The following is a 26622-nucleotide window of genomic DNA, read 5'->3' as shown; positions in this document are numbered from 1 at the left end:
CGGCCTGCTACAGAAAGACAGAGGGTAGAGGGGCTGGGAAAACTGTTAAGAGCCGGCTTCAACTTGAGAGGGATGTGTGAGCAGAGAGTGATTTCCCCAGTGAGGAGTGTGAAAGGGGTGAGATGGTAAGATACAGAGAGGGAGGCAGGAATGTCAAGAGAGAGAAAGAGTGAAAGGAAAGGAAGAAACAGGAACATAGCAGAAGCGAGCAAAATAGAGATACTGAGCGTTTACTAGTCAAAACAGAGGCTGCTTTTTTTTTTTATCTTTCTACGACAACCTGAAGCTACTGAAAGCAACTCTTGATCTTTTCTTCAGCCTTTGCTTCTCCTCCTCCTTCCCCCAGCACTCTTCCAAAGCTCTACTTGCTAACCTTTTCTGACTTCTGTCATAACCATAAGGAGAAGAACACTTTTCACACTGCAAATAAACTATAAAGAAGATACAATTCAAAAATTTTGAGTGAAAATGTACCAACTTTAATACCAATATCTGAAATGCATCTGATACTATAGTGCTGTAAAATTAGGACTCATAGAGAATGTTGGTAAAAGCATCTAACAGCAATTATACATGAGAACACACATAAGTCCTGCTAAAGTACTTGTTTCTACAGCTCCAACACAACAGCCAACATAGAAGTAGAGAATAGAGCAGCTCCATTAGCCACAAACACTGTCAAAATATTTGACAGATACATGTTCTATAGTTAAACACATTTTAAAAAGATACCATATCTCTTCTTTTAATGATCTGTATCAAAAATTACTGAAGTTAAATAAATTACAGATCACCAGTTATTATTTTTTACCATCAGCTGCAGAAAGCAAAAAGGTAAGAGGGAATTTGCGTGCAATTTCTTGGTCATTTAAAAGCAAGAAATCAGCCAGAATGGGGTGCCTAGGATTTCTATTTTTGTTGTTGTGGTATCTAATCAGGGAGGCCTAGATCGGGTTTGTCACAGCTGATTGGCAACCACATAAAGTGAGACTGACTGATCATCAATACAGATACAACAAGAAAAGCACTCGGAGAGCGCAGACCTCCACCATTAGCCCTATCTCCCAATAGTGAAGAATCCTTTAAAAAATTCCTGGATCCAGACGATGATCCGGATCGCTCCCAAAATCTAATCAGTTCTTCTTTGTGCCATTTCTGACATTTCCTGAAAATTTCATCAAAATCCATCCACAACTTTTTGAGTAATGTTGCTAACAAACAAACTAACAAACGAACAAACCCACCCAATCACATAACCTCCTTGGCGGAGGTAATTAATAAATTGTGTTTGACAAACGTACAAACATCAGCAAAGCTTGTTTCTAAACTTAGCACAGAAATTAAGGAAATTTGTGTTTGGTAGATTATTTCTTTGTTGTAACAATGCTTATAGGCAATAAATCTTATACTGTTAGCCTATTTATTTTCCTTTTAAATTGTTTGTCAGGAACATGCATTTGTGGGATGAGCAGCAGAGCTGAGCATGTGGATTGCATCCATTCCATCCTCTCCACTCCCAAATTCTGGAGGTAGCCTCTGGTAAATCCCTCTCTGTGGGGGCGAGCTTAGTCATCTTGGAGGTCCTCCTGGTAGCTGTTGTGGCCGTGTGTGGTTCTCCCACATGCTACTGAGGCTCCTGTTTATCAAACTAACGAACTGCTAAATAGCCAATATGTCTTTTTTTACTCTAACTTCAATCATCCAGTCCACCAAACAAGAGTCAATGGCAGAACAGCATGTTTGGCATTGGCAGAGAAGATTTGGCAAACTTTTAATGGCGCAACCCACGAACTGCTCATCCCATAAATGCATGTTTCTTACAAATGTGGTGTCATTTAAAAGGGAAATAAACATGCTTTCCAACAGTGTAAGATTGACTGACAAGAAGCATCGTTACAACAAAGAAATAATCTACCAAACACAAATGTCCTTACTTTTTGTTTTAAGTTTAGATGTTCAGCTTGTTTTTGGGTAGGGCTTCTTTTGCCAGGGCCAGGCCATAGCAATTACTACAATCATATGATAACTACAAGAGGTTCAAAAAATGCATACCGGATTTATGGGTGCGCTAAGGAACCAGGTCAGCCAATACTGAGGTCTATATTGGAAATTGTGTGTGAAAGAAAGCTGCTACTTCAGTGATATAACTACAGTACTAATCTCCCTTATCAGTCACATCAACGAGTCGTGTTTCTCTGGGCGGCTTTCTGAGACGTTCATCCATAAAACCCACAAAGAACAGGAAAGAAACATGGTAACTCATTTGACGTTACCTGATGCTGCTACCCTACTTATCAGTTAGATCTTTAAATGTAAGTCTCTTGTAGCAGTCGTTGATCCATCAAAATGTAGACTGCAGCATTTTATCAGTTATCAGCACACAAATCCCATATCTTCAACAGCAGCAGCAGCATCTTTGACTGAGCAAACAGCCAATGGGTCTACATTACCTTGATGCATTTTTCATAGAGCCACTGCATGATCCCACTTCATCACCAGCATGTATGTGATAAAAATGACTGGAGGCTCAGACACTTTCTCAAAACCATCATCTTCCTATAATCGCTGCATCCATAAACACACAGCATGAATTTTTAAAAGGAGGGAGGACGAGTCTGGGGGACTAATGAGAGACAAACTCAGATGACGAGAAAGGGTTATGAAGTTAATTCAAATAAAGTTTTCAAACAACAGGACACTAGATATATTTGGGCAAAAACTGGACTGTACTTTACCATGTCACTCAAACAATGTCAGGCCACAGTCGAAGTCAACAATGCACAACCTGCTGAACAGTCAGTTACCAAGCAACCGCTGGTGACTGGCCTTTTACCAAACGCCTCCTTCAAAAGTTAATCTTCAAAAAATGCTAGTCTCCGTCTTCTCCTTTGTTCCCCACACAAAGCCAGAGGTCTTTACAGGGCAACGAGGAGAAAACAGAGGGAGCTTTTTTTAGTCTGGGGTAATTACAACAATGCTGTGGCTGCTTTTGATATTCCCAGAGGCCGAGACAATAACACACTGCTGCTGCTACGAAGGATCACTGAAAAGACAAGGGCCTCAACTGTTAAATGTGGGGTAATGGGGAGGTTTCTATGCAAAGTACATGACTGAAACAATCTTCACTCTTGTAATCATTGTTCCATAGAGTTGGTTAGTCTGTATTTCTTTTGCTTTTTTTAGATAATGTAACACGATTATCTTAACAGATTTTTCTGTGGTGTGAGGTGTGTTAAGAATGATCTTTCCCTCTCTGCTCTCTCCTGAAATTTGGAATTGTTCATATTAAACTTGTTCAATATTTACATTCAGAAATCCTGATCGTTAATAAACAGCTGAGCACACACTCTGTGGATGCACTGGAACCAAACCATAGTGAATCGGGAAGCAATGTGACTAAAACAGGAAGCACACCAAACGAAGCCATGGCAATGATAACTAGAAAAGCACTCAGAGAGCGCAGACCTCTACCATTAGCCCTAATCTCCTAATAGTGAAGAATCCTTTAAAAAATTCCTGGATCCAGATGGTGATCCGGATCACTCCCAAAATCTAATCAGTTCTTCCTTGTGCCATTTCTGACATTTCCTGAAAATTTCATCAAAATCCGTCCATAACATAACATTGGACACATTCTTTAAACAAACTTTGCATCGTTACGGTGTGACGTTTTACTGTTGAGCACAGTTTGTCACAATTTCTTTAAAAGGATGCTCAATATTGGATTTTTAACATATCCGATAAGCAGATAATTCCAACTTTATTTTAGCTTTTACAATTTTAAACTGATGTATGAATGTTCAAAGAAAAAGACTTCAGCTGATGTTATTTTTTGGCCCTGCCTTGTTTGAGCATGTGTTCTAATGTTTACAGAAGATGGAGGGTGATATTTACAGCTGACAGCTGAAAGGTCGTCAATATCGGCAGAAATTGATTATAACTGACAATTATTTTTAAGCCAATACCTGCTGGTATTGATATGCTGATAATATATTCATCCATGTTTCTTAATCAAAAACTGCTGCAATGGAATTGACACAACATAATCTTTAAAAAAAATACTTAAAAAGGAGTATTGATATACTTTTGTCAATTTAAATTGTGCACATTTGGGCGTTTCCATTTTTATTAATGTAAAACACCATTACTTCACAGACAGAGTCACAGATTTTGAACTGCCTCTTGGTCACAGCCCTGGATGAGTTAAGCTTTAACAGCTGCTGCTACTCAGAAATGTCTTTTCACTTGTGAACCCTGTGATACCCTATAGAGCTTCCATACTGCGACATAACATTTTTGCATACTGTGCTAAAGCTCTCAATCTTTTCCACTGATATGAGTCACACAGAAATTCCACAGTCTGTGGCCCAAGGGCAGCAAGAAAGGAGAGCATGTTTTCTCAAGACATCAGATACAGCAAAGAATATCTAAAGCCACTTCAAATACTTTTGATGGTAAGAGTAATTTTGTCTGTCAGAAGCCCTGATTTTTCCAAAGTAAAGGGTGACACTGCAACTATCAAGATATCTGACCCCCACTATGTAGTAAAATGATACGATCTGTTATTGAGGTAATTTATCAGGATAACAGCTTCAAGGATTTTACCAGAAATCATCAAGAAAGGCAACTTGAAAAAACCTTGTATATTCTCGTCTGTCCACTGCACAACTCCTCAAAAAGATGTTGGATAATCCATGAATGACTGAACAGAAACCAGAAGCCTCTCTAATTAGAAGCACATTGTTCCAGTTTCCTTTCTCAAGCCTCAAGTGGAACCAGGTGCTCCATCTTGAAGCCACTGCCAATGAATCCTTGCATGTAAAATCTTTATCAGTCCTAACATAAAACCTTACTTTTATCTAGTGATTATCGGGGTTGACTTAAATCCCTGAAATCTCTCTTTGCATGTTAACATATTTTTCCTCAAACTTCCTTATAGAAAGTGATGACCAAGCTTTCTGTTGAACACTGCAGACGTAACTTCCCTCTGAAAGTGTTCGTTATTTATGAAGTCATTACCATTTTGAAGGAAATACCACAGGTCTGATGATGTCACTGTAAAAGAGCAGAAGCTTTAACCCTTTCTGCCTCATGAATGATCTTATATAAGAGTTTTACAGCCTCTCTGGGAAGCTAAAACCTGTTCTTTCCATGTTGATCATATTAGGATGCAGTCTTGTATCAACAGTACTATTGTTCTTGTGAATGTATTTCTTGCAACCAAAGTTGTTTTTTTAATCATAGGCTAATGTATCAAAAGAGAATCTGTATCTGTGATTATTACAAGGACCTAGAAATGCTTCCACTCCCTTGTCCTTGGATTAATAATAGGCTTGTTTTTGCTAAACTTCCAACTAAAGTCTAACTTTGTTTATCTGCTGGATGCCAGAAGTGCAAACAGCGTGTCCTTGCCGCACAACACAGGCAAAGCTTTAGCAACAAATTAGTTTGATTACACTGATTCCTATTAAAGTATCCTCCCAGTACAACACAACGTGCCATTTTTCGCTCATTAGCCCATTCCTATTTTCCTCTCTGTGTCTGGAGTTTACATGGATAGAACATGGAAAGAGGGAGATGACAAGGTACCAGGAGTGTTGGACAGACATTTTTTCTTATTTTTTTCTTAATTTCCCATCACAGAGCTTGTAAGCTCTTTTATACAAATTTGGAGATATTGGTTCATCGATAATATCCATATGCATGTTTGAAATGTTATGCTCCGACTTCTGTGAATCCACAGAGGCACAAATGTAGGTCAAAGCCATCAAAGTCTCATCAATACAAAGCAGGATTGGTGTTCCTATGCTATAAATTTCACATCACATTGTCACAGTAGTCTCAATTCAAGAAAACATGTTATGTAAATCAATTTCAGCTACAAATGGTAAACAACTTCCCACCTTAACAGTGTTAAGTTGGTTTGCAGAACATGGCTAAAGTTAGCAGTGCTAGCACTGCTGTCCTTTGACCCTTTTTGCAGGTTAATATCCTGTATTGAATATCATCACTCACCGCTTTGGTTATATGCAAGTATAACCTGACAGCCTCTGGACAACCATGTCCCCATTCTTCAGATCAAAATAGTGCTAAACTGCACTGTTACCACCAGGTGCTATCAGTGCTATGGTTAAGTGGTTGTTTACATTACATTAAAGAGTATTGTGGCAGCAAGATAGTAGTCATTAAGAATATCTACGGGGGCTAAATGTGGTGGGCAGTTGGCTTACAGATAAGACTGATGCTGATTGGGAAATCCCTACTTGTCAGTATTGGTTTTAAAAAGGATCCAAGTTATTAACAGATAGGTGCATGGCTGATATGACTATAAGTTGGCTTGCTTTAGCTGTTTGACAAGAGGCTTAAGACCGGTCTAAGCTCCACCACTTTGTTTGTTGTAGGCTGACCAAAAGTTAGTTTGAAACAGTGATTTCAATACAGTAGCTACTGCTGATTGGTTTCAAAAGCCCCTTCAGTAAAAAAAATGGCATAATTCAGGCTTTTTCAGTATAATGATCAAAACATATATTTTTACATATAAAGGGAGCATGAATGAGTTTTTAGCCATTGGTATGGATGCAGCTCTAATAGGAAATTTGAACAAACACAGAACCTTTAAATCAATAAAATCATATCCAAATCAGTATTTCAGGTTCCAACAGTTTTTGTTAAAGAAAACAGCCAGATAAATGGCAGGATATTTATTAGAGAGAGCAGGTTTTTGTAGCAAAAGAACCTCTTCACGGAGAGACAAACTTGCATCAAGGTCCTCCTCACCCTGTAGGAGTTTAACAACCCCCTCACTAAACACTATCCTTTACTTATCATTCAGTGCACCAGCTCTCACTACTCTTCCATGTACAGTATACAAACCTTTTATGTGGTTTTAGGCTAACATGACAGAAATCTTGGAATGCAGGCAAATAAACCAAAACACTGAGGATTAACTACAAAGGGATCAGTGCTGTAAATATTCTGGTCAAAGTTGACTTTTTAATCCTAACACACAGTAAATATACTGAGAAAATGTTGTTCTGTTGAGCTCAAACTATTTAAGGACAGGATCACATCAGGAAGTGCTCAGTGCTTTCACTTCTTCTCCAGAGCAAGTTTTTATGTCAAGGTCCTCAAAGCAGAAGTGACCCATGTCTGAGAGCCAGCTCATTTCTTTGAAAAGCCCCATTAGTGAAGCTCCTCACACATTGACTTCCACAGAAACATGCTCTCTAAACTCAGCACTTTTTTGGATCTGACTTAGCATATTATGAAAAAGGCTTATTCAGTCAGAGCTTCAGTGCAGCACTGTCAAACCACCAAATCCCCAATCCATGTCGCTTGTTATTGCATCTCAGTACGGCCTACATGACCTGTCTACTAAACGACTTGTCCATAACGCTTTCATTAATTCTGCAGGTTCTCCCCAAGACGAGCCATCACATTTCTCTGTGGGTTGACAGCAGCACCTGACTCATACACAGACGGGCCCAGGGCTGCCTACCTGATGTTTTTTTTCACCCAGGCGAAAAAAGCAATCAGAGCACAACAAACAGCAAAGCCCTTGTGGCTTCACCGACTGCTTCTCAATGAAAAAGGCTCTGAGCATGAAGCTGTGATGCAGAAAAATCAATGGGGCTCTTCTTGGCTCCTCTTAACCCAGAGAAACCACTGGCTGTGGTGCAATGTCACTGTGGGAGATGGATTGGGAAATAAGGAAGGGACAGGAATGGAGAGTGGGATTGGGAAATGAGAACAGGGATAACTGAATGTCCTTTTGCAATAAAGATAGATTGCTTCATAAAAACAAGCATTATTGATTTTAAATGTGTCTGTAGCTCATGCACTTAAAAGTGGAAGGTGCTCAAATTATGGGGCAGAAAATCTCAAATTATTTGGTATCTGCCTTTTTTTTTTAGATTTTTTAGATTTCCCTTTAAATCTGGCTCACAGCATCTCTGCTTATTAACCCCTCATGTAAGTCTGAATGAAAAGTGAAGGATGAAGCGTGAGAAGAAATAGGTAAAACTGACACCAAAACAAGTGGAACGAATGTATTAATCCTTCACTTTACCTCTTTAGAAGCAGTTTATTTTCTGAATATAAGCAAATATTGAGGCAGTAATTGTTGTTTAAATACATCAAGTATCACTAGTTTGCAGCATATTATTCTGTGGCAGGTATTGCAAATTGTATCGCATCGTAACATATCACAAGTTGTGACGATTCCTATACCTGCAGCCAAACATGCCAAATTAGGCAACTGCTAATTAATGTATTCATGAAGTAATGCAGCCAACACTGTCCCGAATACAATTAAGTATCATGTGTAATAAAAGTGTGTTTTTTCCATCATTATTCTGAGCATTTTTTTTGGGGGGGGGTTTTGTTATTTTTAGATCATACTTGGACCCAAGGCAGGTTTGGAATTAAGCCAATATTTAATCTGAGAAAAAGAGACAACATGAGCATATTGCTGGTATCCCTGAAACCCCCAGTGTTCATGGGCGGGAATACTTAAAATCCATGGGAGGCAGCAGGGAGACTTAACATATGTTTTTACTCCTATGAATTAAAGGCCTTTCACATGTTTTAAACCATCTTGAGGTGCTGGATCTGGATCATGTCTAGTCAAAGCCTTTCCCTTTCCCTCCAGAGTCCTCCCAAGGAACCACCAGTTCTTTAAAACAGATTAATTGCATCATATCATATTTCTGTTTTTATAGTATTGTGTAATGGCCTGTTTTATTGCATGTATTGTTATCATATCAGGTTGAATGATACTGCAAAAAACAGACATAACAACATCTATTCTTTCTGCGACATTAGGCAATCTTTTTAAATGAATGGTTATTTATATCAGATTAATGCAGTGCCTTTTTATGTGCATTAACTCATTTTCAAATCACAATTCAATGCAAACAACGAAGTCATATTCTGATTTCAAATACCACACAGAGGGTCAGCCCTCCGACGCACATGCAGAGGAGGAAAATAGGATAGATATACTTCTACAGATAAACAATACTGATACGGTATTGGCAGCTCATAAGCTTAAAAAGTCGACTATCAGTATCTGCACGTATGAAACTTTCTGCCGATATCATTAACCAATATATCAGCTGTCAATACCTGCCTATATTGGAAGTAAATATCTGCCATATGTACAAATAAGTTTGTGGATTTTAAGTCTGAATAGACAGCCTTAAGTCTTTTTTCTTTGTTTATCTTCATTACTGAAGTTTTAGATTGTATCATAAGGACAAAAAATAGTTACTTTCTTCATCCTAACACTCTGAAGTGTGTTCTAAGAAGTCAAGTTTTAGGTCTAGCCTACATTTAAATACTGGTATCAATATTGGTGTAGGCCTAAATTAATTTATAAATATCAGCGAATTGGGTAAACAGGAAAAATACAACATTGTCACCCATAAAGGGGGATGAGGCGGAGAGCTTTCTGGGGCCCAGTCAAATGGAGGGCCCATGGAGGTCAGGAAAATCACGGTCCATTTTAAAGTTAATCTGTGATAACCATATTCTACATTTATCCTGAATAACAACCATTCTTATCAAAGAAACAAAAAAGGATTTCATTTATTAATGCTGTAATACAATATATCCCTTTTTAAAAAATGAAATCTCCTTTTCTGAAAGCAGAATTACCTTTTTTGCTTATGTTACCATTGTGGAGGGCACACTGACTAAACCATTTAGAAAGTAATGTCAGACTTCATAGCCAAGCTATGATCTGCATGAACATCAGGCTGCAAAAAATAATTGCAAAGAAAAGGTGAAAATTGGCAAAATGGGTTAAAGAAAAATAGGTTAAGAAAGGCAAAAAGGGGGGAAAATGGTGAAAAGAGGTTAAAAAGTGGCCAAAATTGATTAAAAGTGGAATAATATGCAAAAACAGTTATGAAAAGGGATTAAAAGGTGGCACCAAATTTTACAGATCCAACACAAATGCATCTAATATTATCAATTCACAACTTGGAGGGCCCAATCACTTGGTTTTTCTGAGGCCCAGCCAATTCTGTGGGCAGGCCTGGCTAGTTAATGCTTTTTAAAGTTCAACAACCATTCCTGATGGTGTTCTAAGTTATGTTAAGTCTACATCACCAGCTCCATTAGTGTATCTATTGATTAAACAGGAGCTCACCATGCTCAGCAGCTGTCAAAGCACAGAAGTGGTAGCATGATGGGCTTCAGGTCACGTGACTAACATCACACACCTTATAATGGTACCACTGTGCATGCACACATCCATATCATGTCATCTCATACATCGCTCAGCCTTACTCTGTATAATATAGTATCACATTGTAACATATCTTATCATTTTGTGTTCTACTCATTTATCACTTATCTGTTGCTCTAATTTTAATGTTGAAAAGATGGAGGCATGCATCTTCGGCATTCAGCTAAACAGGTCTTTTGAATTCACAACAATAACCACCAGTACTAATAAAATAACATCTCCTCTCCAACCATGATGGCCAAAATTAGAAATTGTTGTTTCTATCACACCCCCATCAACCAGAGCAGACGTGAGCTGAGGTTGTGAGGAGCATCAAAGTGACTATACACCGCTGTGATCCTTGGGGGAAAGATGTTAGTACAAGGGACAGGAAACATGGGTGATGATAAATCAATACTGTAGATGCTTCATAAGGCCCCACAGCCAGGGCCAACAAGCAGCCTGAGACCTTAACCCTGAGATGAATGCTTTTTTATGACCCTGCATGACTTGCACACAAGTATCACTCGAGTCAGTGGGGTTAATCAGTCTGCAGTAGCACTCACACAAAGGAACAGGCAGCACTTGCTGAACCATTTCTCCTCCTTCATATTGTAATGTTTTCTTTATCTACGGTGATACCTGAGGAAAAACAAACTAGCCCTGGGTGTGTAGCTTGATATGTATCGCCTTGCTGAGCTGGCTAATGAATACTTCCACAGTCCCAAAAGCCCCTCTTACAATACAGCATTTCAGCTGATGACCTGAGTGACCACTGTTACGTATAAAAGGCTACAGTGAACTTGCAGTACCTGGGAATTACAGGGAATTAAGGTAAGGAGCTGTTGACTGAGACGACGTCTGTGGAATTACATAACTTTTGGAGAACATTATCTGCTCTTTGTGTGCATTTCTGAGGTGTAATGATAAAATAGCACCTACATGTTCACACATTTAGAACGTGCAGTGCAGTAAAATTAAAAAAGAGGAAACTAAAGTGGTGTTTATCTCATATTTGCTTTCTTTTGGGCATGAATTTTACATTCGAGAAAACACCAGCATTATAGATGCAAATGGACAGCTGAAAGATATGCACATCATAAAGAGGGCTGTGGCATCTGGTCAGTCTAGTCATGAAAGCTAGCTTGACTGTAACAATACACATGCACTGTAAAACGCCCTTACATTGCACCGCCTTGTACTATTCTATTCTCAAACTAAGACATGATGTCAGCAACTTGGCTACACAATAAAGCCAGTGAGAAAAAAAAAACATTTAAGAAATATTCTTTGCTATGACAGTAATGGAAAACATGCTCTCTTAATGGGAGATCTGCTGTGTTAAATTTATAAAGGTCAATTGAGTGGTGTCAACCAAGTGCAAACTTGAGCCTGGGATGACAAATGTTTGCAAAACAGTGGTGAGATATCTAGCCATTCTGTTACTTTTTATTTGATATTGGATTCTGTGATATGCTTGTTTAATTTCTGCAGCCACAATAAAAAATCAGGGTTGTAGAAAATAGGTTAAATGTGCTCTAAGAATCAAAAAATAACAGCAACATGTCTGGAGACAATATCACAGGTTTTCAGGATACTTCACAGACAATAAAAACAGTAGTAAGAACATATATTAATGCTTGTGTCTACTTTGGATGACCCTTTTACACAAGAGATTTAACATAATATGTTTTCCTATTAAAACTCCTGGTATGTCAACATTTTTTGTAGTGTGACCATGAAAACAGACCAGAGTTTGTCTAACTGTTCACCTATTCAATGCTTTGAAAAACAAAGCTATTTGGTATATAATCATTCATATCAAAACAGTTCAATTCTGGTCACTTTTATCATGCCATTTCTAGTATATTAGCTAGGGATACAAGATATTATCTGCAATATACTGGCATCAGCAGATAATAGCTCGAAAAGTTAATCATCTATAACGGCATGTTTGAATATTTCTGGCATATTTACAACTGACATCTGCTGTAAATATCAGCCTTATGTATGAATAAGTTTGTGGAGTGTTATGCAGGACTAACAGACCTAAGTCAGCTTAAGTCTTTGTCTTTCTTCCTCCTCATTCCCTAAACTTTAAAGTGTATTCTAAGGACTGAAGTTTTAGGTAAGTGAAGTGAGCCTTGAAATAACCAAACTCTGGAGTGCAGATGGCCTAGTGGTAAGGTCACACACCAGGTACGCGGGCAGCCTAAGTTTAGGTCCGGCCTGTGGCTTCTTTACTGCATGACTCTTCCCCACTGTCTCATCCCTGTGTCTGACTTTATCCACTGTCCTCATCTCTAAATAAAAGCATACAAAGCCCCAATTATATCTTTTAAAATAGAACCACACTGATGTAATTCCAAAATGGTTGCACTGCTTCATACTTAATATCACCTTGTCTTCGACTATTTCAAAACACTTTCATGTCAAAATTTTACATTCCTTCATTCTTCTCATTACCATGCGTTTTAACAAAAACTAACATCTTGATGTTCAGTAGTATTGAAAAGTGCCAAAGCTTAAATCAAAACTTTTGTTTTCTTGTTGTTTTTCTTCAGTTTTATTTTCAGTCTAAAAGCACATCGCAAAAAAAGAAAGAGGGGAGTGGTGGTCTGCTGAGGTTTAACTTGATTAATGTTGTCTAATGCAGTGGTTCTCAACCACAGGGTCAGGACCCCCCTGGGAGAAGAAGGACACCAAATGGAAGTCAACAGATGCCTTTGAAAAAGCAAAGAATATTTTCAAATGATTTCAAAATGTATATTTCAAACTTTTTATGCATATGTGAACATACGCATAAAATAAGTTAAATGTAAAATAGAATCCATGGTCACGTGGTGAGATTTATGTTGAATCAAAGTGATGTTTTAAAAATCTGTTACATGTAAGTAAGCACATGACTATTCTTGAATGTGCACAGCTGGATTCATCTATGCTTCAACCAACTTCAGGTTCAGACGGGGTCCATGTCTCTGACACCTTTATTTTGGTGGTTGTGGGCTGAAAAGTTTGAGAACCCCAGCTCTGACATTGGGAGGCAAACACGTCTGTTGCAGGTGTTTTGCCTGACTTATTTACAACTGTAGTTGACTTTGAAAAATATTTGCCATTGAAATATCTTACCTTACATCTGTTAATGCATTTTAATTGCGTTTTGTATGATGATTTTGTTTATAGCTGTTAAGCACCTGTCTGAAACTGTTCATTTCTGCCTGTCTTGGCTAAACACTATTGAAAAATAATTTTCTTACTCTCATTGAGATTCTCTTAAATAAATAAAAGCTGAATATAACAATAACAAATAAACTTACATTTAGTTGTGGAAATACTGCTACAGTATTTGTGCCATTAAGACCATGTTTGGTATTTTCTTGCACGTTTTTGTAATATGGGCTAATAAATATAATCAATAAATAAACAATATTGGATGTCTAAAACTAATGTTTTGGTTGCTGTGGTAACGGAACAAATATCGATATCGCCGCTCGTATCGTTGTTATATGCTACTACGGTATGACAACAAACCTGGGTCAGTTGAGGTTATTTGGGTTACCTTCGGCTACAGAAAGCTTCAAGAAAAGTCATTTTAAGCACATAGAAATGTTATAGTCTAATTGTCTGTTTGTGATAAGGCCGTGTAGCTGACATAACTTTTACATCAGCCATACAGTATGAGGTCAGCCCAGTGTCCACATCCCTAAATGGAGACCAGGCCCAGTGTCTGGTGGGGAAACGGGCTACAACAAACATTTGTAAAACGTTACAATAACAAACAAAAAACAGATTTAAACCAGAGGTAAACCAAGGTAACGACACAGTAAAGCTAACTAGCCGGCTAACCTCTTTGACTGGGGGGAATTTCTTCTTGCACTCCATGGACAGAGACCGCAGATCCGTCTGCATGTTCTCCAGCAATTTCTTCACCGCTTCGGGACTGCTGGTCGACATCTTTGACGGCGTCTTCGACAGATATTTCAAGAAACTTTACACGCTAATGAAAGCGGGAGCGCAGTCGCCCCCCACCCATCCACAACAGGAATATAATCCGTTGCTACTTTACTCGGCTCCCTGGTACAGGAAAATAAAAACGCCGCGGTCCATTGACACAGTATCCCACTTCTCTGCTTCGGGCGCTCGTGCGCAGGAGAGCAGCAATGACACCGGCATATGTTCCTCTTATTCAAAGCCAGCTACCATCAGCTTCATAAGGTAGCATCGTTTCTCTGGAGCTTTATGTCCTAAAAGCTGCTCACTTATCGAGTATATTTGCCCAATTGAGGAGTCTGCCATCAGCGGCCGTCAGCTCCACTTTCCTTCCCACAATGCTTCGGTGGACAGTGACACGTCAGTTGGACTTCCGTAAACAGACTGGTTCAGAATAATGGCGACAGCGACCCCTGCTGGAACGGCTTTGTAATAGAAATAGGCAGTTTGAGAAGCCACGTATTGCATTTCTCTGCAATTACATGTCGACATACACCGCCTAAAGGCTCAGATAGAAGTTACAGCTGCAGTTAGTGAGTCATTTCTGTTGCTATTGTATTGTATTGTATATGGGCCTGTTTTATAATAGGGTAAAGCAGGCCTGCATCCCACAGGGTTGGTTGGGCCCCAAAGAAACCTAGCGCATGGGCCCTCCCTAGCTGTGATTTCTTGATGATGTCAATGCATGTGTGTAGCATTGATGCTCGCGTCCTCCTGACAGTTGCTTCATTTTGGAGCGTTTCACCGGTTTGTAACCATTTTTCGCCACTTCTTTTTGCCACTTTCAACCAATATTTGCTGCTTTTCACCAATTTTGCCACTTGAATTGGCACTTTAACCCAGTGTTGCTGCTCTTTTCCCTTATCTGCGACATTATAGCCACTTTCATCAATTTTTTGTTACTTTTCATCCATTTTTAACACCCGGATTTGTCACTTTTATTCCATTTTGCTGCTTTTTGTCCTCATTCAACCACTTTTGCCAACTATTTTTGCCACTGTTAACCTATTTTTACTGCTTTTCAGCCATTCTGCCACTTTTTGCCTCTTCAACCCATTTTGCTGATCTTCACCCATTTTTGCAACTTTTTATACCACTCTTAACCAGTTGTTGCTGCTCTTTGCCCTTATTTACCATTTCTTTTGGCACTTTTTACCCTATTTGCTGCCTTCACTCATTTGTCCCACCTCTTTTTGCAACTTAAGGCACACTTTGCTACCTTTCCCCTTATTTGCCACAGTGTTTAGTATTTTTTTTGCTGCTTTTCACTCATTTTAACTCATTTTTTCCACTTCTACCATATTCTTGCTGCTTTTCAGCCATTTTCCAACTTGTTTGTCCTCTAACCTTCTTTTTCTGATCCTCACCCATTTTTGCCCATTTTTTGCCACTCTTTGCCCATTGTTGTTGCTTTTTGCTCTTATTTTCCACTTTCTTCAGTCCTTTTCAATAATTTTGAGCTGTTTTTCACCCATTTCCCCCCACCTCTTTTTCTTCTTTAAGCCCATCTTGCAGCTTTTGCCCGTATTTGCCACATTTTTGCCACTTTAACCAATTTTTGCTGCTTTTCACCCATCTTCTGCCACTTCTTTCTCCAACTTCAATCCTATTTTGCTGCTTTTTGCCCTTATTTGCCATGATTTGTCACTTTAAACCCCTTTTATTGTTTTGGGCCCATTTCTGCGACTTCTTTTTGTCACTTATAAGCCATTTTTGTCTCTTTCCACAATTATCTTCCATAGGTTGTCTCAGTTTTGTCTACTTTATTTGAAATTGTTAAAAACAGTAGATAATGTCATCCCAACATTCAGAGAATCTGGAGAAATCTCTGTTAGCAAGGGACAAGTCTGAAGGTCAATATTGGGTGCTCATGATCTTCGGGCCCTCATTTGGCACTGCATTAAAACCAGGCATGGTTCTGAGCTGGAAATCACTGCATGGGTTCAGGAACGCTTCCAGAAATCATCGTCTGTCAACACAGTTTGCCATGCCATCCACACATGCAAGTTAAAGCTGTATCATGTGAAGAAGAAGCCCCATATAAACACAATCCAGGAATAGTGCTGTATTCTCCGGACTGAAGCTAGTTTAAAATAGACTGAGGCAAAATGGAAAACTGTTCCGTGGTCAGATTAATCAAAATTTGAAATTCTTGTTGCAAACCACAGATGCCATGTCCTGCAGACTTAAGAGTAGTGGAACCATCCAGCTTGTGATTAGTGCACAGTTCAATAGCCTGCACCTCTGATGGCATGGGGTTGCATTAGTGCCTGTGGCAAACATCCAATCTAGACAACGTTTCTTTCAGGGAAGACCTTGCATATTTCAGAAAGACAATGCTGAACCACATTCTGCAACCATCACAGCAGCATGGCTTCACAGAAGAGTCCAGGCGCTGAATTGGCCTGCCTGCAGCCGAGACCATTCACCAGTAGAAAACATTTGGTGCATCATTTAACAAAAAATCCAACAAATACTCGGGACTGTTGAGTGACTAGAATCCGACATCAGACAAAATGGGATGTTTCTCTCTTGAAAGTGGTTATATCACTTCCTAGATATTTACAGACTGTTGTTAAAAGAAGATGGGATGCTGCACAATGGTAATCATGGCCCTGTCCCTACTTTTTTGAGATGTGTTTCTGCACATGGGGTCGAATATGGACACTTGTTTCCCTGTGATAAAAAAAGAAAGCCATCTTTGCTGCCTGTATAATAAGATTGATGAGACTAGATCTCATGAGAACAAAAGCTTTCCATTATCACAGGAAAAATCAGTATAATAAGTGTTGAAATGCATTTCTACATTTGGCTTCTGTACATCGTCAAATTAGTCCACTAATAAATTATGATGCAAAAAAAAAAAACAACTTTAAAATGCTGAGTTTTTTATTTCTGATAATTTCAGTACAAATGATGGAAAGCTGTTTAATACAGGGGAGCTGTTGAATCATATCCCTCTAAATGGGCTTTTACAATCATCTGTTTAATATGTATGTGCATTTTTTTATCCAATTTTTACTCCCAGCTGGTTTGTTCACATACTCCACAGCTGAAATAACATAACATCAGCTTATAAAGAGCTAATAAACATTGAAGTAAGGCAGGAGTATAGAGTACATAGGCATGGATGTTTTTTGTGAGACTGAATAAAGAAATGTGCAGGAGCATCTTCTCCCTGAGGCTGCAGAGTGACAGCCAGAAGGAGCCCACACACCACACTGCAGGTCTCTATAGTGTGGCATAACAGTAAACAGACTGAACCAGCTCCCTCATCGTCCTTCTCCAACTTTGTATTTTAGTGCACAGATGATAGTGTCATATTTTAAGCTCTTCTTTTAAAATCTAAAGAAACCTCGTTGCAGCTAAGTACTTTAACTCGTTTGACTCGTTTACTGGTCTGCTCATCTCTACTGAGGCTTTTTGTATTTTAGGCTGCAGTGTTGTCATGCAGAGGGAACAGAGCTGCCTCCTCAGGGACGGAGCAAACTTCCACATCTACTTAAGTCCTTTTCAACTGTGAGGAAAGAGTTGACGACAAACATATCAGGGATATTGTTACATCAGTGATTCTCAGGTGAGAATCTGGACACACCACCAACTCCTTGATAAGAAATAAAGACACAGATCTTTGAAAAAAGTCAACCACTTATATATATTTATTTTAAAATGTTGCATTATGGACCATAGATGGAAAATAATATGATTGAATGATGAGACATGACAACAGAAACATGTCTGAAAATCAGGCTCTGTAAAGATGATGATCAGAAGCCTTATTTTTAATAAAGAGAATAGTTTAAGGTGTATCATTAATGCTCAGTGGCATGGAGCTTTTCTCCAGTCAGAACCATGTAATTTCTACAGTAATACTCAAGTTATTGTTAGATTGAGCCATACATTCATCCTGTAACCACATTCAGACTCATGCCAGGACATTTAAAAGGAAATGCCCCAAAGTAATCCTTCATATTCTGCAGACTCTCAGTACTTGGAGATGTGAAGAAACTGCAGCATGAATCGGCTTTGTGTTTGTCATAACATTTCCCAGCAGTGTCACTGACTATAAATAACCTCTCCTACAAGCTATTCAGACTTTTGAGTCAAGGCACAGCACATGTCTGTCTTCACTTCAGAATTATGCTGATGGGAAATGACACCCAGAACAGCCTGCTCACTTAAGAACAGGAAAGTATTATCCATGAAAGTAGAGCCCATAGATTTTTCATTACAAGGTAAGAATACTTCCACTGCTTACTGCCTGAAAATTACTGTAAAAGTCACATTGAAGAAGCAAATGCATTTCCTTAAGATCATTTCTAACAGTTTTATAAATTGACTATTGGACAGGATAGGATTTGATTAATTTTGTCTTGTTGTCTCTTCTGTGAAACTGAATGACGAAGCTATCAAAGCTGCACTATATGTATTTGGCTACACCACAGGTGTATAAAATCAAGCACCTAGCCGTGCAGTCTCCATTTGTTAACATTTGTGACATAACATGGGTCAATCTAAAGAGCTCAGTACTCAGGTGTGGTACTGTGATGGATGCCACCTTTGCAATAAGACAGTTTGTAATCCAATCTCTTCTAGGTATTCCACAGTCCACTGTAAGTGATATTATTATAAAGTGGAAGCGTTCAGGAACAGCGGCAACTCAACCACAACGCATAACACCCAGAAAAATCACAGAGTGGGGTTAACGACTGCCAAGGCACATGGGATGTAAACGTCAGAGCAGCTGCATGCAAGCTTCACATCACCAAGCATCAGATGGAGTGGTGCACATTGCTCTGTTTGGCAGTCCGATGGGTGAATCTGGGTTTGGTGGATGCTGTGAGAACATTACCTGCACGATTGCATTGTGCCAACTGTAAAGTTTGGTGGAGGAGGGTTACCGGACTGTTTTACAGGGTTTGGGCTAGGCCCCTTATCTCCCGTGAAAACCAATTTTAATGCTTCAGCATACCAAGACATTTTTGGACGATGCTATGCCTCTAACTTTGTGGCAACAGTTTGGAGATGGCCCTATTTCTAAACTTTAAACTTCTAAACTCTTACCTAAATTAAATTGAACACTGTAATGCAGTAACCCTGTTGAAAAAGAGACCTCTGATATTAACGGGACTAACCTGGCCAAATAAAGGTTAAATAAATAAATGATAAAATAAGTATTTTACACCTGTTTATGTGAGGAAAAGACAAGTGGAAGGATAGGATCATAGCTGTCAGACATTTTTCTGCATGTTGGAAAAAGTAAAAAAACAGTGGATCTTTATGGATATAATCCGGTTTTAGATTATGTGGACTCTTTCTGATGCAGCTGGTCTGTTTTTGATAGATTATGATCAGGAGAGTACAGGAGAGTTTCTAATGGTGAGCGGTGTCACTTCTATCACAGCTCATTCATAGCCTGACAAATGGATCTGTTGTGGCTGCTATGGTGATTTCATCCTTGACTGGTTAACATGGTCAGAATCCACAGAATCAGGGCTTTCTTGCTTCTGGTTATAACTGAATAGTTGAAAAAAAAAATTTGCCGGAGTTAAGTTAAATAAAAACAGAAACACACATTTAGTTCTGCACAATCATGTATTGCACAATGAAATGCATGGTCTAAAAAAGCATACATTTGAATATAAATGTACAGTATGTTTCAATTAAAGGCATTTTTTATTCAGTATAAAATTTAAACATATAAAAGTTAAAGTAAAAGTGTTCCTTATCAGTAATCGATGATCATAAGTTCATTCCAATAAAAGAATCTAAAGAAACTCATCATGTAGTTCATTTCATACAGCAGAAACAGACAGTAAGGGAGGTATGCTCATAGTGGAATTAATCCCTTCAAACAGCCAGTCTGTGCTTTTTATCGAAGTGGCACAACCATCACCTTCAGGCACTTTACATTTAATTTCATACAATGCAATACATGAGGCATAGATACAAGGCAAAGTGGGCTAAAATGAGGTCATATCAAGAGGATTGTGGGGGAAACCCTTCACATACTCATGCCCCATTGCAAAACAAAAATATACAAACACAATATTTTTTATAATTGTCATATTAACATTTAAATGGAGATAAAAACAAAAGTAAACTGTGAGTAGAGGTCAGTTGGCTAAAAATAAATTCCAATTCTTACATCCTCAAGAATTCATCACTAATATGTCTTCACAGATTATGTTTTATTAGAAAATTTACCTCCTGAGATGATTCTCTCCTGCACAATACAAACAGTAACACTCTGCATTTGAACACATATCTTTCATTCACAGTGAGCTTTAGTGATCTGTACCCTTTCGTGACATCTCTTGAGCTGCATTTGTATTTGTTAGGATCAGTGAAGTTACCGGAATGTCGTGTCAGACTAACTGAACATTAGAGATGTCCATAACAAAAAAAGATGCTTCCTTAGAAAGCAGAAATGATCATATGTAAATTCTTAGCCACTGTGTTTCAACAATGGCCTTTTTTAAAAATGTACTCGTGATTCTGCTGCTGGTAAATAAGAATAAACTCTCTGAAATATGATTATACTCCATAATTAGGAACACTTATATCCTGTATGTGTAAGTTGAAGGCAGTGTAGGAGAACTCTCCAGCAGCATGTACAGGTCACACACCTCTTCAGTCTGTTGCATCTGTCTGACAGCTTCTCTCGTGAGGTATTGAAGAGACTGTTGTTAGGATGGGGTTGGTCTCTAACAGTGAGACTCCTTCTCATCAACGGGAAAGTAGCCATCTTTGTTGGGAGCTGATCTCTGATGGTGACTTTCGCCATCTGCCGAGTAGATTGCGAGCAGCTTCTCCTGGTCCTGCTTCGTCTTCGGTAACTCAGAGGAGGGAGTCGTCAACAGGATGAGGCGCTGGAAGGTCAAAAATGAGGGAGATTTGATCACTATACATTTTCAAAGAACAGATGTGATGGATCATCTGAGGAGTTAGCATTAAAAGAAGGTATCTCATTTAGCCTGTCATTAAAACTAGATGCATCTGGTTGCCTTTCTGTTTGGACAGATTTTTAATCGATCTAGAACCATGCTTGGCAAAGGGCACTACTGAGCATTTTTATAAACGACCAGGTATTTCTGCTTATGTAGAAATTCCATGTCATGTCAGAATTTTGAAAGCTGTAACAGTTCGACAAACATTAAATTTTTTATCATTGCCATTGAAATAGTGGATGTAACATCAAAGACTGCTACGTACATTAGGAAATGGGAGCTGCTTATGAAAGCTGCCTTTCTGTTGCTCTCTTATTATTGTTTTATGTTGGTAACTTGTAATGGATGATGTGATTCTTTGCCATTAGCTGTGTGCTTCATTGCCCAAACTCCCCCTGAAACGTAAAGCCACCCCCACTGCCTGACCCTCCATTACGGTGTGGCCCCAAAAGAAATTTCCAAGCCACATTGAGTTTAAGCTCAGTTTAAGCTGAGTTTATTTTTAAAGTTTTAGTATGTGTTTCCATTCTGACTGTGGCAGTGTCTCACAGTAGTGGTCTACAAGAGCGGGCACCTGAGATCTGCAGTCTGCAGCCAGACTGTCTTGGGGACTGTTTGCTACTTAGTGCTGACCAGGCACTGTGTATTTATCAGAGATTTGAAGACAACCGGAGGAAAGAAAGGTCAGTAATAAATCTGAAACTGAACCAAATAGTAAGCTTGCTGTTACTGACTCATTCTACACACTAAAATACTGATGAGAGCCGCTTTAGGAACTTTTTTCAAAAATATTATGTTAGCTTATTTTTTCAGTAGGTTACTTTTGAATAAAATTAAGTTACAGAGTTTGCATCTAAAGGATAGTTTTAGGCCAACTTTACCTCTTTGAGTGTTCCGGATGTGTAGTGCAGTTTTGCTGCTATCCAGAGTGGGATGCACATCATGGAGGACAGGGCCAGGATCCAGCCAATCCCATTGCCCCACCATGGATACACATATTCATTGTTGTACTTCAGAGGTGAGTACTTGATCAAAGCAAAAGCAAAGGTTCCCTGAAAAGGAAGGCAGAGAGATACTTCTTATACTTGATATTTTAAATAAGAGTTAATACTGAATAAATTATCCATCATCGTAATAATCTCTACTGCCATCAAGCTAGAAACGTGGTAGCTTAACTACTCAAATGTATTTCCACTATGAACCAGCAGAGGTCGCTCTTCTCCCAGGAGAGCAATGTAAGGGCATGTGTAACAAACATGAATGTGACACTCACAAAACATGTTGCAGGAGTGAAGAAAAGCCAGCAGTATTTGATTATAGGGCTGGGTCGATAGCCAATCATGTCCTCTATGTTGTCATAAAAACGGTCAGCACCTAAAATCAAGGAGAAAAGAGGAAAATAAGATGGAAACTTGCATCAGAATCTCACAATTACATGTCAAGGTTTATTCTAAACAGCAGAAATATCTTTAAAATTTACACTTCAGCAAACAAAAGGTGCTTAAGTTATTTGTTTACTTTATTGTTCTTTTAGTTCATTTAACTTGATAAAACAGCTGAGTGAAATATCATCCCCCCCTCTGGTCATGGCCTCCTATGAGCTGGTTTATTTAGCTTTTCATTGATTGGCTGAATGTGGAGGGCATATAGGCATGGGTGAATAGTGCATAGTGAGAAAAGCCTTTGTCTTTTTAATGCCACGGACTCGCATTATTGAAAAGCCTGGCTTACACACTCACCATAAATCCAAGCAATGCAAACAGTCTCGAAAATAGCCACAAAGAGCAGGCACATCCCACTGGCTGCGTAGTAGTCAAAGAGCTGGAAGACATACATGCCTCCCTGTGGAAACAGACAAAAGTTTATAGTCTCAGAGGTTTGAGGAAAAGTTGTATGAAGTCAAATATTTGTTAAAAAGTCAACAGACAGTCCCCAGTTATCGGGACATGGAGGGAATTTAGGAATCTGCAGTTTATAATACTGAAGGATACAAATAAAAAAGAATTATGTTGTATCGCCGAAGCACAAAAGGCGTTTTGTTATCACCTTGATATTCTTATATCATCATAAGATTTGACTGGTATGCATTGTCACTGTGGGTGTTTGAATGTATTTTTAAAAACTGTATACAGTCATTATATTTCTTTGTAAAAATAACCCTGACATATTGTTTATAACACACCAGGGCTTTAGATCCACTCACTTTTGAGTAAGAATTTATACTTTTTCTTTCTTCTGATAAAGAAATACTGAATTTACAAACCTCTGTCAGCATGACGAGCCCCATGAGGAAAGACATCAGAGCCAAAGCCAGGATGAAGAGCTCCCTGCGGTTTTTACGCCGGAAGGTGGAAGGATACATGTCCACCATGGCTGTCACCAGGCTCTCCACACAGACAAACTGATTAAGAAAGGAGCATAAATATGCACACGTTTGTGTGTATTAGTCAAAGGATTTTTGTGTGTGCAGATATCAAATCCAAAATAGTAGCAAGTAAATAAAATCTGCGTTATTGTTAGAGTTTAACTTTTTATTATTAGTGTGTTTTTGAGTGCACATGTTGCTCTCACCTGGCTGTCGAGTCCCAGAAAGACAATCATAATGAAGAAGCAGCAGGCCCACAGAGGGGAGAATGGCATCATGGACACAGCACGAGGATAGGCTATGAAGGCCAAACCTGGGCCTAAGTAAGGCACATTTATGTTATTTTCACATAAAAATTACCATGATTTATCATTATTTTTAAATAAAGGCCAAAAAATACAGCCAGACTTCTATTTATAGTGCAAAAACATGGCAACGTTAAACAGTCAATTCCATAAACCCCTACAATATAGAATCAAATATAGTAAAATCATGTCCTGTCACATGTGTATAAAATGTGGCTATCAAATCAAAAGAAAACAAAGCTCTTTGCTGGGAAATCAAGGATAATACAAGTGCCATTTTAAACTTAAAAACAAACCTGATTCAGCCACTTCTGAGATGGGTACATTTTGTTCATAGGACATAAAGCCCAGGATGGAGAAGATGGCAAATCCTGCAACAAAACTGGTTCCACTGTTCAAGAAACAGAGGGACAGGCAATCCCTGGGAATGAGAAATGGAGGAACGAATAAGATTACGTTAAAAATAATCAAATCAATACCAAGAGCTGTCTGAATTTCATATGAACGTTCAGTGTTTGCCACCAGTCACATTCAGGACACACCATCCTCACCTGTAGCAGTTGTTGTTGTATTTGTTGTAGCTTCCCAGAGCAGTGAGGCAACCCAGGCAGATTGCATAGGAGAAGAAGATCTGGGTTCCAGCATCCATCCAAACCTTAGGGTGGAAAAAACAAGACGATCAGTTTCATAAAACATACTGTATATAACACAGTAAACTTAACCCTTTACCTACTGAGCCTAAAAATGGCGATTTGGACATATTTTGTTATTCTGGCTGTAAAATAGTCAGGAGATACCCAAAGTCTGAGAGCTTTGGTCCCTTTTCCCAGGAGTACTTGAACTTGACTTTTCAGCATCTGGTTAATGATTATTGCACATTATATGGAATTGTCAGCAGTTTAAAAGAAGAAAAACACAAAAACGGATTTGTTTTTCATGGCTTTTATGAGAAGAAATTTTGTTATTGCTCATGGAGTTTTAATTTGACATTTGAAATGTGAACCTATACATGTTTAGAACAATCACCAGTCATTTTTTGAGTCTAGGACTCTGGGTGTGCAAAACACAGTGCAAAAGATAACTATAAAATTAATGCAAAAAAAGGTGGAAAAATGCATTCTCAACACTCTCAAGTAACGTATTGTTATTGCACATGACAGACACGCACAAATGTCACTATCTAACGCTATTTTTTGAAAACAAAACACCACTCTGGCTTGCTCTCCTTTTACGCTCTTCTTTCACTCTCCTTTCTCACTCGTCTTCTGCCAAAGCTGCTGTTTTCGTGGTGCTGTTCAACATTACCGTAATACATATACCACACATCACATATTGCCGGAAAGCACAGATTCTCAGCTCTCTGTCAGTGTTAGAATTTTTTAGATTGAGCAAACTTCCAAGGAGTTATAGTGTTGAGAATCCGTGTAGCGGTCTTGCAATACGTCTGGTGTTTTGCTATGAATGCCCACGTCATTTGGTTGCGAGTACTGTAATGAACCATATATGTGCACATGCCCACCATTCTCAGCTTTCCAACACCATTGGAATTTTTCTGATGGGACAAACTTTGACAGAGTTACGGTAATAATATTCCGGACATATGAAACACAGCGCCAGCTCAGTAGGTAAAGGGTTAAAGTTCAGACAGGGGCACAGTTTCAAAGATCTGATAGCTTCTGTCACTTATGCTTAATGTAGTGTCTTACGGGAACATAAAACAGATCCATGATGCGAATCTTCTGTAGATTTGCAGTTTCTTAAATATTCAGACCAGCCCATCTGGTGCCAACAACCATGTCACATTCAAGGTCACTTAAATCCCCTCTCTTCCCCATTCTGAAGCTTGCTTTGAACTTCAGCAGGTCTTGACCATGTCTACATGCCTAAATGCATTGAGTTGCTGCCATGTGATTTGCTGGTTAGCTGTTTGTGTTAACAAGCCACTCACAGGTGTACCTAATAAAGTGGCCGGTGAGTGTATAACGCCTTGTAACTTCTTTACTCACCATCCTAACCCTTACATCCTGACAGCAGACCCTGTTATCCATCCCACTCTCACGCGCGTACATGAAGTGCAGCACCTCTCCACCATCTTTTAAAACACTGACTAACCCTTCAAAATTCAAATGAGGTTTCTTTTTGTGTTTGTCATTCTGGTAGAGAGCTCTCAGGGCACTGGGGCATGCTTTAGATACCTGTCAGCCAGCAGTGAAGATCTGATTGACAAGGGGTCCAACCACCAACACAAGCACTGGACACAACAGTGCACAAAGGCACCAACTCCACCAGCCATGCTTGTCTTGGCCAGCAAACACAGGGCCTGCATTCATCCCAAGAGCCCAAAGAGGGGCTGTAGAGGGGCCCTTTTTAGATTTTCACACTGGCTGAAAAGTCCCTGTGACCTCCATTCTCAATCATTAGTCTTTTCTTTAGCAGTAATAAGACTGACATCCTGCAAGACAAATTATCATAAGGTACTGTCTCCTGCAACTTATGGCTCTGAACAATGCAAAGGAGTGAATAATTGTACTGTTGTTGCCACAGGGGTGGATTCATTTATGCAAAAAGAGTTTAAAACTAAAGACATTACAAGATGAAGCATATTTTCCCCAAAATCTGGGAAAAGTAATTATTTGGCCACATGGTGAAAGTGGAAACGAGCTATAAACACCGACGCAATTTATGATGATTTGACAAACATGCAAGCAAGCCATTTCTTCTGTTTAGAAAATTCTAATTTATGTGTCGGATCACCTGATAGAGTTAAATACATCGATTCTC

General features: G+C 38.9%; 2 protein-coding genes across 7 annotated transcripts in view; both read right to left on the bottom strand.

Moving 5' to 3' along the window:
• mon2 (MON2 homolog, regulator of endosome-to-Golgi trafficking) overlaps positions 1-14560 on the bottom strand; it is a 65768-nt gene extending 51208 nt beyond the window's left edge. For all 4 annotated transcript variants that reach the window (XM_041795134.1, XM_041795136.1, XM_041795135.1 and 1 more), the window contains exon 1: positions 14078-14560. In XM_041795134.1, coding sequence (XP_041651068.1) covers positions 14078-14185 — 108 coding nt within the window. In that variant the 5' untranslated portion in view covers positions 14186-14560. The remainder of the gene's footprint in view (positions 1-14077) is intronic.
• A 5252-nt stretch (positions 14561-19812) lies between these two features.
• Positions 19813-26622, bottom strand: part of slc6a13 (solute carrier family 6 member 13) — a 28666-nt gene continuing 21856 nt past the window's right edge. For all 3 annotated transcript variants that reach the window (XM_041796256.1, XM_041796254.1, XM_041796255.1), the window contains exons 8-15: positions 24393-24496; positions 24138-24262; positions 23743-23855; positions 23435-23572; positions 22911-23013; positions 22445-22545; positions 22053-22223; positions 19813-21093 (exon numbers count right to left, since the gene is read on the bottom strand). In XM_041796256.1, coding sequence (XP_041652190.1) covers positions 20929-21093; positions 22053-22223; positions 22445-22545; positions 22911-23013; positions 23435-23572; positions 23743-23855; positions 24138-24262; positions 24393-24496 — 1020 coding nt within the window. In that variant the 3' untranslated portion in view covers positions 19813-20928. The remainder of the gene's footprint in view (positions 21094-22052; positions 22224-22444; positions 22546-22910; positions 23014-23434; positions 23573-23742; positions 23856-24137; positions 24263-24392; positions 24497-26622) is intronic.

Source organism: Cheilinus undulatus, linkage group 9 (assembly GCF_018320785.1).
Source record: "Cheilinus undulatus linkage group 9, ASM1832078v1, whole genome shotgun sequence".
In the NCBI taxonomy this organism is placed as follows: Eukaryota; Metazoa; Chordata; class Actinopteri; order Labriformes; family Labridae; genus Cheilinus; species Cheilinus undulatus.
Note: the sequence above shows the minus strand (reverse complement) of the source record. Positions and strands in the feature narration are given on the sequence as shown.